At 43.3% G+C, this 13,670-nt stretch overlaps 1 protein-coding gene across 9 annotated transcripts in view; it reads right to left on the bottom strand.

Annotated features, from left to right (window-relative positions):
- brsk2a (BR serine/threonine kinase 2a) overlaps nucleotides 1–13,670 on the bottom strand; it is a 179,483-nt gene that overhangs the window by 47,727 nt on the left and 118,086 nt on the right. For 8 of the 9 annotated variants that reach the window (XM_061676597.1, XM_061676600.1, XM_061676604.1 and 5 more), the window contains exons 3-4: nucleotides 3,358–3,443; nucleotides 808–948 (exon numbers count right to left, since the gene is read on the bottom strand). In XM_061676597.1, coding sequence (XP_061532581.1) covers nucleotides 808–948; nucleotides 3,358–3,443 — 227 coding nt within the window. The remainder of the gene's footprint in view (nucleotides 1–807; nucleotides 949–3,357; nucleotides 3,444–13,670) is intronic. The other variant, XM_061676602.1, reaches the window with a different exon arrangement.

The raw sequence follows: 13,670 nt of genomic DNA, 5'->3' as shown, positions 1-13,670 counted from the left end.
TGCTAGAGGACTCTGCATCTTTTTGCACAATTGTCAACAAAATAATAATAATAATGTACCGGCATTACCAAATAACAAGCATCCCTTTATTGCTCAGTGACTGTTTTTGTCAATGTCTTTATGTCTCCATGTCTCTTTATGTTCTCTGTCAATTGACTGTCTGTTGTCGTACTAGAGCGGCTCCAACTACCGGAGACAAATTCCTTGTGTGTTTTTTGGACATACTTGGCAAAATAAAGATGATTTTGATTCTTATATTTTTGCATACTTTCCCCACGTTGTTTAAGACAACCCAAAAAAAATCTGTCTATAGCTGTGTTAGTGAGCATTTCTCCTTTGTCAAAATACACCTCACAGGTGGCTTTTAGATCTTCGAGTTCAGCTCATGAAAAATGGGAGCTAAAACAGAATTGCTGCATTGATATTATTCAACTTCCTTTTGAATTTGTTTTCAACTTTGAGCACCTGTCATTACAATGTAGTGCAGTTCTACACCATTTCAAACTACTGCCACAATAGTGCAGACACATTTCCAACTTGCTTTTCTTGCAAATTGCTGCCACCCATTTAGTTTCTAATTTTTATTCTTGCCAAATTCCCGACTATCAGAAACACAGACAAACAGCAGATGGACAGTTAAACCTCACAACACCCAACATAGTCAATGGGGCCTACTGGCCACTCAGATTGCTTTCAGCAAACAAACTTCCAAAATCTGTCACCCAAGTGTAACAAACAAGTTCAACTCATTTGCTCCTGGCCCAAAACAAACAGAAATTAGACACACACTCATTAGTAGACACTTACCATATGGAATGACTGTGGCAAAAATCCAGCGCAGACATGATCTGTCTGAAGAATTTTCGGGCCTCTTTAGGCGTTAATCGGCCTTTCTTCACCAAATAGTCAAAGAGTTCTCCACCGGACACATGTTCTAGTACAAGGTACCTAAAAAGAATGACAGACAGAGGGAGTCAGGGAAAGTTGCCCCTAACCCAAAAAAATAAAATCAAACAAAATAGATACGCTGATGGCAAAGATGATTGCTTATTTATTTAGCGGTCCCCCAAGAAACGATCCTAAAGAGAAAGTGTAGAGCTCAGCCATCCAGAGGCTTGTATGAGATGGACTCATAGAATGAAAATGTCCAAATCAGTCATGTTGTAGCCCAAAGGTCACATTAAACGGTTTGTTTTCATGTTTAACTTTTTAATCTCCAAACTGTCCCCAGTGCACTCAAAGGTGAAGGGTCCTGACAAACTCGCCTCCTGTGGGAGGCATCAGAAGGATGACAGAGGAGCATTACGCTTAGACATCAAGGAGCTTATAATGGGTTCCAGTTCATGGCGTCAAATGGACTTAAGGCAAATCTTTTGTGCGTTCTTTTTCAACCGCAGAGTCGGAATTATCCTTAGAAGAATCCCACACTGAGTATTTCCTACTTTCCTACTGATTTTTTGGGCAGCCACTACTCAGGAGGAGCAAGCGGTCTGTCATCAGGACTGCACGGTCGTGCTCCCGTGCTCCAAGGGGACACGAGGAGATGAATCTCTGCTGAGGCCCACATGAAACGGAGCCAGTTGTGCCCTGTCCTGCTCTGAACTGGCCTTCCCTCATTTATTATCAACCTCCCTTTATCTTCCCTACAGCGCAAACGCAATGTCTGACGGCAGGTGAAATACACACCTTCTGCTCACTCCACCTAAACTCTATAGGGAAAAAAAAGTAATGGGACATCTGCAAAAGAAAATATGGAGTTGGTCTCAACACAAGAGGGGAATGAATGGACTGTACACCAAAAGTTAAGGGAAGCAGATGCAGTGCGAGCTTGAAGATTCAAGCAGTGTTACTTACAATCATTGAGTGTTTTGTTGCTGTTTCCGTGACATCACCATTAACATTTGTACTTCTTTTATTATGTGTATGACTGTTAAGAATGTCAGAATGTTATAACTGCACTATTAATAACACTTTTTATGACGAGAACAGTTGGACCCCAGAAAGGATGATTTCTATTTTCATTAGAATAATGGCAATTTAAAAGTGTCATATTTGACCTTAGCGCTTCCACAGTACAGCTTCAAAGAAATTGGCATAATTGCTTACAAAGGTCATTTATTGACATTTGTATGACACGACTACATAGAAATAGTTTTGTAAATATTATTATCTCCCAACTGTTACTAATTTCCATGCAATGAATGTGATCGAGAAGGAAATATGGCTTCCTTCTGTGTCACTGAGACCTTTGTAGATATAAAAAGGCAGTAAATGTGAAGTCATATGTCTTTTCAACACTGACGGCCAAGACTAAAATGTAGACATTTCATCGATTCTATTATAAATCACATTCGCACATCTGCGTGATGTCGTCTTCAGCTGAGCACAGTTACGGCTACGATTGGACCTTCTTAGTGGCGTCATGTATTTTAACATCATGATGCGATCATTCACTTGTACCAATGAAGTACTCCTTAACAGAATATTGATGCAACAGCGTATCAACGCAACTTCTATTTCCCTCTCACCTGTCGACACACTCGGTAAACCACTTGCTGTGGATTTAAGCCCATGGCCTCATAAATCTTGAGTTGTTGGATAGCTGGCACCATCGCACTGTTTATCTTTCACTTGATAGCTTTCCCTAAAGACAACTTCAGTGCAAACTGGCAATATTAGCATGAGCGCTTTAGCCTTTGGGTCATGCTACTCGTGACCAAGTGTCAAAGATAAATGGTTTGAAATGTGATTCAAATAATCCAAATCACAATATTCTGCTTATGCTGCTCCTTTTAAAATCTTAAAGCATGGAGCAAGCCAAGCGTGCCTTATCCCATTTGGCCTGAAACTCAAAACTCAAGATGAGAGCTAATTGAATTTAGTTGACAAACGGTCCTCAGTGGCTCAAGAGGCTGCCGTAAATGACCGATGGGCTTGTCGCTCACCACAGGCGATGTTAGCAAACAGCTTTATGAATGAATGTGTCTGCATGTGTCTTGAGTGTGCAATACAGCTGCCGCTCTCCACGGCTAATGTATCCTACTGCAAATGGCGCTGCGGCTGATGAGTGGATCATGTTGTGTACATTATGGATATTTTCTCTCCCTGTTAGCATTCCCCAAGCATGAGCAACTAAATGAAATGCCTCGTGCCAATACTAATGGAGCGTTGGCCCCTCTAAGGCCTCAAATCAAACGAAGCCAATTAAAACTGCTCCTTCAGGCCAACAATATCATCTTTGAGAGTTGTGGGCAAAAACACCCCACAATAATCAACAAACAAACCTTTTTATACAACATAACAAAAAATAGATCAGTGTAAAGGACAATTTGTAAGAACTCCAAAGCTGATACTTACAAGTATTTTTTATTTTCATAGACGTCATGTAGCTTTAAAACATGTGGGTGTTCTATGAGCTTCAGAATGGCTATTTCTCGCTCCACCTGGATGAAAGAAAAGGGGGAAAGGAGTGAACAGGCAGGTAAGGGGAAAGGGAGGTCGAGAAAAGGGTATTTGATTAGTGATATGTCAAAATACTGTATCGAATGTAAAAGCGCCACTCGACAAGTGCCATCACGCTAATTTGCACAATCTGATCAGTCGTGAAAATTGAGGAAACATTTTTTTTTTTTTAACCTTTGAAGGCCACTGGTCAAGTGTGACAGGCAGCAATCTACACAAGGGATTCAAGGAGACGACGCAAACCTCTGCATGCGGAGACTAGCGGAGACAAGCTTCAACCTCACTCACGGCGTCACAAACTGGATCGAAAGACACAAAGTGTCTGCCGAGGTAGAACCTTCCAAATACATGAAACCATTTGGTGGGCCACAAAACTACAGTACACTTACAGTGTGCTTTTATTCCTTCCAATATACTTTTCAAAGACACACAGTGACAAGAAATGAGATACATCGTTTACAATAAAAGTTGACGACTAAGATCAAATGCACAAGCAGCCCTGTAAGTTCAACAGAATGGCGAGGATAACGTATTCCTTGTCACGTTGGCACAGCCACATGTTGCTAGGCAGAACGAATGGAACAAAATCATTTGCACTCCGTAGCCAATGAAATAATTGGCATTCAAGTCCAATAGGCCGTTAGAAAGATCACCGAGGACTGACGGAGGACAGAAATGACTCTCAAACAATACTATGATAATTAAGTGGCAAGCTTATTTCCAGATATGTTTCCCAATTCAGTCACTACTTTGGAAATAGCAGCCTTCGCCCAAACACGCATACACTGAATTTGTTGCTGGATTCATGGTTTTTTTTCATGAATTTATGAGCATTACGTTCCTAAACATTAATTCATAAGAACATTCTGATGTTATGACAATGCAGTTCATGGAACATTTCTAAAAGTATAACGAATAAATAACTTTTGGAACACTGCTTTACAGAGATTTTGGAAAGGAGAGGAAAAACAGGACCATCTGATTCTGCCACAGTCACACACATTGCATCAATCATTTTTTTCTTGTTGTTTTTCTTGCTTGCGGTGGAGATAAAGTATTTGTATGGACAGAGGCGGTCCTGGACCAAATGGCGCCCTGTCCGAGGAACATCAATTGCGCACGTCGGTCCGACTGCCGGCCGGCGTCCCCCACTGGATGCCGGCTGGCAATAATAGAAACCGCCACTGTGTATGGAAATTAAACAGAAAGTACATGAACGTGGCAAGAGTCTATCTCTACTAAGCATACCGCGAGTGGGTGAACAGGGGTCAAAACGCCCATTTGCATCAACTTCTCTCTGAGGATGGTCGCGTTCTTTGGGATGTTACCTGTGCAGAAACAGCAGCAGGTCCACAACGAGCTGACAGCTGACTCCACGCAGGTTTCCGAGTTTATTTTTTCACTTGAAGAAATACTGGTGTAGAGGCTTCTGCATGTTTTCGGGAGAGCAGTGAGCGCTGGCTTTCACTCGAATCAAGCCGCTCCGTTTGGATTTGTATCTCTGGAAGCTGGAGTCAGCATGAACAGCTGCCGCTTAATGTCAGCAGGGAGCCTCCTTGGTCGAATTTTATCTAAAGCCCCTGCGCTGCCCCGCCGGGCTCACAGCCGTGTGCTCCCCCCTCTCCTCTTCCTTCCTCCGTCACGTGTGTACATTTGACAAACGGAGATGGGAAGACTCCTCTGCCATATCTCAATTGCCTCAATGTCAATGACACAACCTCACTTGCCTTTGACAGCTTTCACTTTGCTTTAGTGTCTTGGAATGTGAGTTGCTTCTAAGAGCACGCATGCAGAGTTTGGCTTGATTATTGATTATTTGCCCAATTGTTGAACATAGGACAACTTCTAACATCTTCAAAGTGCTCGTACAGCTGTGAATTGGGCTTCAGTGGGTGTAACTACTTGGTTTATCCGGGCTAATCTAGACTAATGAGCAATAATGAGCAGCAGTGCATTGTGACACTCTCACCTGGCACTACGCTCTGTGGGTAAGAACGGGCTGACGGCGCCTCTGTAGCTGGCAGCCGGGATCCCTGCAGAGAGACTAATGCTACACGGGAGTCATGAGCTGTCGAGATGCTACAAAGCCAGCAGCGGGCTTGTTAAGCTACCTCTAGCCTCCCACTCTTCATTAATTGAAAGACAAAGCACGAGGCTTAAGTTAATGTGAAGACTTAACTGTAAAACCGCATGATTATTGCGAGATTAAGCAATTCATTAACTCATGAAGGTGAGGTGTTTGCGGCACCAGATCTTCTTTGTAGCTTATGGTAGAAATGGTCTGCAAAACACCCCCAGGCTCACCTGCAAATCGAGTTAAGTATTATTTCAGCGCAAAGGCAAAGCATGCATTCTGGTAGTTGGATCCCAGCACTTTCTTAATTGCGTCCTTCCTGCTACTATGCGGCACTTTCTGCAGCTCAATGATTACCTTAACTAATCACCAAGCAGCTTCTCATGAGAAAAAATAGGTAGAACATCCATACACTCAGGTCTGATCGCATGAATGTAAAAGCCTAAGTGTTTATTTGACAGCAAGATCCTTTTTCTCTTCAGTGTGTGGTTATTTGTCTTGGCTGGACATCATTATATGAACATGTCAGAAAAGGAACCCGTCAGGATTGGCTGACTGGCAACACTTCGACCCACAGGGAATCCATCAGCTTCATATCCTGACACATTAAAAGGATCAATAGGCACCTGCGCAGATGAGGATTGCTGCCTTAATTACAACCATGGCAACACGATGGATGCTGCTGTTGCCAGCAGGAAAGTAATCACAGAACGTCCGAATAAAGGAAGAAAAGAAATGCAGTGCCATTGATGTTTAAATTAGGGTGACCACACATCATTTTCCTGGGCATGTCCACTTGTTGCAGCCTAAAAGGTCACCAGATAAGATTTTCAAATCATCCCGGGTTATAAAAAGTCAGCATGTATTCTTCAATTATGCTGACTCGTCTTCGTCTTTGGTCGTTGCCTTCTTTTACAGGGGCCTCTGCTGTCACTGGCAGACATCTCAATCACTGTTTATACAACCCCAATTCCAATGAAGTTGGGGCGTTGTGTTAAACATAAATAAAAACAGATTTGCAAATCCTGTTCAACCTATGTTTAATGGAATACACTACAGAGACAAGATATTCAATGTTCAAACTGATAAACTTGATTGTTTTTAGCAAATAATCATTCACTTAGAATTTTATGGCTGCAACACGTTCCCAAAAAGCTGGGACAGGGTCATGTTTACCACTGTGTTACATCACCTTGTCTTTGAACAACATTCAATAAACGTTTGGGAACTGAGGACACTCATTGTTGAAGTTGGTTTGGCATTGTCTTGCTGAAATGAGCAGGGGCGTCCGTGAAAAAGACGTTGCTTGGATGGCAGCATATGTTTCTCAAAAACACGTATGTACTTTTCAGCATTAATGGTGCCTTCACAGATGTGTAAGTTGCCCATGCCATTAGCACTAGCACAGCCCCATACCATCACTGATGCTGGCTTTTGAACTTTGCGTCCATAACAGTCCGGATGGTTCTTTTCCTATTTGGCCCGGAGGACACGATGTCCACAATTTCCAAAAACAATTTGAAATGTGGACTCGGCGGACCACAGAACACTTTTCCACTTTGCATGAGTCCATCTTAGATGAGCTCGGGCCCAGAGAAGCCGGCGGCGTTTCTGGGTGTTGTTGATAACTGGCTTTTGCTTTGCATAGTAGACTTTCAAGTTGCACTTACAGATGTAGCGCCGAACTGTGAGGCAGACACTCTAAAACAGTCGTCCACCGTGCCACGTCTTTGTAGTGTGTTCAATTAAACATAGGTTGAACATGATTTGCAAATCATTGTATTCTGTTTTTATTTATGTTTAACACAACGTCCCAACTTCATTGGAATTGGGGTTGTGCAATCATTGGGTAGTCTGTGAGTCTGTGTGCAGCTTCGGTCCTAAAGGTTGTGTCAACTACCTTGAGCATTGTACTGAATGAGGTGACAGTAGAGAAGCATTATTCACATGTTTATAACAATTATAACAGGCAGCACTTCTGATTGGGTGGTTCCTTCACAATCTTCATGCAGGCATATGTCAGTCAAAATTATATACTACGTGATTCATCATGTGAAAAATTACAGCTAATCTCATTACTTATGGGGCAACCAGGAAGATGGTGCCTTCGCGGACAAATGGCACAAATAAGATGCTGCATGCACTGGTGGCCATAAATATCCGTCATTTCTAAAAAGATGAAAGCCTGCTTAGCATTGCCCCATTAGCCTGATATTGATTCTTTAAATCATGGGCGATCCTCAGCATGCATGATCAAACAAATGATGGAGAACATCAATATCTTGGTCTGAGGTCAGTGAGAAGAGAAGATCACAGACAGGCAGGCAGCAACAAAGATGCAAGGACGTTGTCACAGCATTCCAAAACCTCTGAGGGGAAAATACTGGATCACAAGTTCTGTCATCTCACACTCTCCGCTTATTGCATCTTGTACCCTTTGGTGCACTAGTCGCTCTCATGCACATAGAGGGAAAACACGGACATTTCTGTCATCCCCCCCCCAGGCCGACAACTGAAAGGTCCCTTGATGCTGAAATCTGGAGATCAAAGTCAACCAGGCGGTCATGTGTGTCAGATATTAAAAACACTGGAGTGGCTACACTTGCATGGGGGTCCCAGCAATGTAAAACAAAAGATGATGGAATGTGAGAGGCCTAAAGCATATGCAATGTAATGGAGAAGGCTAAAAGGGAAACGCTCAAGTGACAGAAAGACACAGAGCACGGTGGCACTGCCAGTTTGCTACCCGCACCACGACATCCGCACACCCACCCGATCCTTTGTCTTGCAGCCTTTTGGTAGCTACTTAGCACAAGACATAAAGGATAAGCCTGTTAGCTGTGCCACGCATGAAACGCCCAGTGAAATATTAGTAGTTAAGGCCACGAGGCATCATCATAAAACTCCTACCATGAAAAGCATTCTATGAAGGCTTTAAAGGGGGACATATGGAAATTGACTTTTGAATTTTTTGTACACAAACAGTTGAGTCTCCGGAGTTCCTGGGCACCCATCAAGTGAGAAATTAAACAACCAAGTGAGAGAAGACCCAGTCTGCATCTCAGACCCATGTATTGTTCAATTACATATAGAGAGTGAACCAAAATATAAACGTAGCGTGTTCACCTCCGAGATTGTCTGAGACCAGCCACCCGGACAGCTGCTGCAACAATCGGTTTGCATAACCAAAGAATCCCTGCACAAACTGTCAGAAACCGTCTCAGGGAAGCTCATCTGCATGCTCGTCGTCCTCGTCGGTGTCTCGACCTGACTGCAGTTCGTCGTCGTAACCGACTCGAGTGGGCGAATGCTCACGTTCGGTGGCGTCCGGCACGTCGGAGAGGTGTTCTCTTCACGGGTGAATCCCGGTTTTCAATGTTCAGGGCAGATGGCAGAGAGCGTGTGTGGCGTCGTGTGGGCGAGCGGTTTGCTGATATCAACGTGGATGGAGTGGCCCACGGTGGCGGCGGGGTTATGGTATGGGCACACTTTTGTTATGTGCAACGAACACAGGTGCATTTTATTGATGGAATTTTGAATGCACAGCGATACCGTAACGAGATCCTGAGGCCCGTTGTTGTGCATTCATCCACGTCCATCACCTCATGTTGCAGCATGATAATGCACGGCCCCGTGCTGCAAGGATCTTTACACAATTCCTGGAAGCTGAAAGCATCCCAGTTCTTGCATGGCCAGCATACTCCACGGACATGTCACTCATTGATCACGTTTGGGATGCTCTGGATCGGCCTGTACGACAGCGTGTTCCAGTTCCTGCCAATATCCAGCAACTTTGCACAGCCATTGAAGAGGAGTACACCAACATTCCACAGGCCACAATCATTAACCAACTCTACGCAAAGGAGACGTGTTGCACTGCGTGAGGCAAATGGTGGTCACACCAGATACTGACTGGTTTTCTGACCCCCCAGACCCCCACAATAAAGCAATAATGCACATTTCACAACGGCCTTTTGTTGTGGCCAGCCTAAGGCACACCTGTGCAATAATCAAATCAGCATCTTGATATGCCAGACCTGTGGATTATCTCGACAAAGGAGGAATGCTCACTGACACGGATTTAGACAGATTTGGGAATAATATTTGAGGGAAAGGGCCTTTTGTGTATGTAGAAAAAGTTTTAGATCTTTGAGTCTAGCTCACGAAAAAACAAAGGTGAAAACAAATGTTTATATTTTTGTTCAGTGTATTTAAACAACATATGACAACCTACATAGGCTCCAGCGCTCCCGCGACCCTTGTGAGGATGAGCGGTCAGAGAATGGAGGGATGGATGGATGAGAACCTACATAGAAAAAAACCTACAACAAGGGAAATATAGAGAATTCACTCCACTAAGTGGTCGACCAGAAAACGAAGGGATGAAGAAAAAGAAAAAGAAGAGCTATGGCACATGAGTGTTCAACTATCAGTGAGCAGAATGAGAGGTGACAGTACAGCTTGGTCTCCTTGACAAAAACAGTCAGCTCGCCATCCATCCGTGCTCTTGGCATGCGGACACATTTACACAGTGCGCACACCCGACTGCATACCCCAGCAATCACTGCCACTCAGCTACGAGCCACCTCCAACCATCCGTTCATACATCCATTGATTTGTCGGTCAGGGAGCCGGTGGGGCAAAATCCCAGAAACACACCAGAAGACAAGGTAGCCACGCTGATGTGTAGCTACTAATGTGTGCGTGATTACACACATGTAAGTGTGTTGCCCTGCAATGTTAAAGTGTATTCCATGGCTGACATCAGTTTCAATCACAAATGAAACTATCCTGCTCTCTTTGACACGCTGCTACAATTATACAGTGCGGTGTGTGTTTACATGAAATGAAGGTGCTCCAGTGACAACATTCCTACTTTTTGTTTAAGGGTCATGTTTCTCCCTACTGAGCGGGTCCTATTGAGAACTGCAGCAAATTTCAGCTTTATTTTCAATTGAATGAATGATGAATGAATTTTGGAAAGAATCTCCCCGACTTCCCTCTTGACTATTCGCCACTATTGTCTCGTGTCTGTCGGGTTGTCAAAGAGACAAGCAGCAGGCTTTTCTCATAATGATTATATCAGTGATCCTTTGTGACAAGGAGGTACATTTCCCGCACGGGGTCGTTTGATCAATGCCAGAGACGTGTAAATCAATATTGACAGTGTCTCTGCTCGTCATCTCCTATATCCATCTAACACCCATTCAAATCTTGCTCATTATCTCTCTCAATTCTTGACTGACCTCCTGCACCTCCATACAATAGTCCTCCTTTTTTTTTCTGTCAAACTTTGTTTGGTTTTGATCAGATCTGGGATGCTGCTAAGACAAATCAGACTGTCACTTACATTGCTGGCAGATAACATGTCTGTTATTTACCACTAACAGACATGTCCCTGGACATCTTCGGTCATAATAGAGTACAATGGGAGAGGCCCGCCAGACGTCGAGGTCAAAGGGTGTGAACGTGAATCCTTTAGATCCCCAGTACAGGTTGTTCGGATGGAGTGCAACAGGCCGAGGTTTGCGTGAACCGAGTATGTGCACAAGCCACCCGCAGGAGCTATTTGTCATTGATGGGCAGGCAGCGCAAGGCTTTGTTATGTTGGAAAGTCGCTCATCTGAAATGTCGTTTTGTCTGGTTTTCAGTCTCTTTCTCCTCTCGTGAGAGATATTGTACTCAACGGGACTGATAAGGTGACCTTGAATTGTTCAGAGATGGGAAGTAGAAAAAGAAAGTCAAATAGATGATTCATTTCTAGTTTTAGGGTTTGAAACAAGTTTTGTAATGTATTATGCCATACAATCATGTCTAAAAATCCATGACAAATGTGACGACTGCTTCCAGTGACAACAGAGGCAGTCACTAATTATAATGAGGAAAACTGGTTAAAAAAGAAAAGCCTTTCTGACTTTTGGGGGTGTGGGGGTAATCACAAATCATTTGAACTAGGATACAGTATAGGTACTTGCAAATTTCAGTGCGTTCAGTCTAACGACCCAAACTAGTCCTACTGTAACACATTCTGAACACGGCGCAGACTGCATTCACATTTTTTCACAAAAACACATTTTGTCCTTCAAAGTGATAAAGGGGATTAGGATTAGGCCATATTATTTCGATACAGTTTTTTGTAAACTTCATTAATAATAAGAGCTACCTTTCAAGCTTGTTTTTGGGTAAGGGGATTTTGGGGGATTGCATATTTTCCCTCACACTTCATGTTCCAACACAACACACACGAAGCATGGTGATGACAGTATCATGATTTTAGCTAGCTTTTTCTAAACTAACTGGGGCTTTAGTCAATGTGGAGGAACTCATGAACAATTGCCAGAACAGTCAGTAATGGCTAAACTATTCACAAGTCTGCCAGAAAGTTGCATTTTTGCAACCACCCAAAATATACAGCGCATCTGACTTTGGGAGCGAGGCACGGTAAGGCCTGGACTTGATGCCGGCTATTCGCAGGGCACATATAGACTGAAACAACCATTCACACTCTCATTCTAACGACAGTTGAGAGTTTTCAAATAACCTTAGAAGGATGATTTGGGAATGTAGGATCAAGTAGAGTGAAACCTGCTCAAACTGTTGTTGTGTCGCAAAAAAAATAAGTATTTTCACAGGAATGTGTTACTTAAGGTGGCACGGTGGCCAACTAGTTAGCACATCTATCTGCCTCACAGTTCTGAGGTGGCGGGTTCAAATCCGGCCTCGCCTCTATGGAGTTTGCATGTTTTCACCGTGCCTGCGTGGCATTTCTCCGGGTACTCCGGTTTCCTCCCACATCCCAAAAACATGCGTGCTAGGTTGATTGAAGACTCTAAACTGCCCGTAGGTGTGAATGTGAGTGCGAATGCTTGTTTGTTTTCTATGTGGCCTGCAAATTGGCGGGCAAACAGTTCAGGGTGTACCCCGCCTCTCGCCCGAAGACAACCGCGACCCTAGTGAGGATAAGCGGTACAGAAAATGGATGGATGGATGTCTTATTTAATGTAGGACACCACTGGCAACTTGGGTGTGAATGCATGTCACAGCACTAACTACAGAAAACAACCCAAACAAAGAAAGTGAGCAATGATTGAACAATGATTCTTATTTGGTGTAGGAATTCAAGCAGGCAAGGGTGATGACCTGACAGTGGCTCAGTCAGCTCGCCAATTATCTCTGAACATTACCCGAACACAGAGCCTGGTCACTGACAGCCGAGTCTGCTCAATACTGGTCGTCCACTCAATAACGGTGTAAGACTGGTCAACGGAGATGACCCGTATGAAATCTGAAACGTAACACAGCGAAAGAAGCATTGCAGGGTCTTTTGTAAAAGTATTTTATCTTTTGTTATTTTGTTTTCTGAAATGTAAAAGTGTCTCACAATTTCTTATATTGTTTTTCGCTTCCAGACCACCGTACTATCTACCCTTCAGAAAAGTAAAACAGAAGGGGGACTTGACGCACCAACTTCCAACACGATTACTTAGCTAGCCAAATACAGTACCTCATTAATGGTTCCATCCAAATGTTGAACAATTATCTTGGCTGAAACTAGAACACATAGACTGCAATACCACCAAACCTATAGACCTCCCATTTATCAGTTTGTGGTTTGTGGTCAAATGCCACAATTGTTTTAAGAATCCGATTATTGCAGGCACATCGTCTTGGCGGAAAAGTCTAGAAACCACACAATCTCAGTCAGCTCCATATCGTTCCTTCCCAATCCGGCACGATGCCGATTTTGAGATGAACAAAATAAACCTTGACTGCAGCACATGGGAACAAAGTAGAATTGACCCCCTATATCACTTCATCAAAAATAATGGATTCATTTCATGTGAAAGTTTACTCCAAGAATTTCAAATTCGAGGTGGTAACGTCATTCAATACTATAAAGTAAGAATAGCAATCCTAAAAAGATTCCCAACACAACACACGTGAATGCTTTAGAACTACCCGTTTTTGTTCAGAAAATCGTACAACTACTCCCACAAAACCAAAAACTCATTTCAGTATACATTCGAGGATACAAATTAATCTCAAGTACTAATGCAATACACTTACCAATCGCAAAATGGGAAAAGACCTCTCAGTCTCTACTGAATACTGGGTGCAAATCTACAGCTACACA

This window comes from Phycodurus eques, chromosome 5 (genome assembly GCF_024500275.1).
Source record: "Phycodurus eques isolate BA_2022a chromosome 5, UOR_Pequ_1.1, whole genome shotgun sequence".
Classification (NCBI taxonomy): domain Eukaryota; kingdom Metazoa; phylum Chordata; class Actinopteri; order Syngnathiformes; family Syngnathidae; genus Phycodurus; species Phycodurus eques.
Note: the sequence above shows the minus strand (reverse complement) of the source record. Positions and strands in the feature narration are given on the sequence as shown.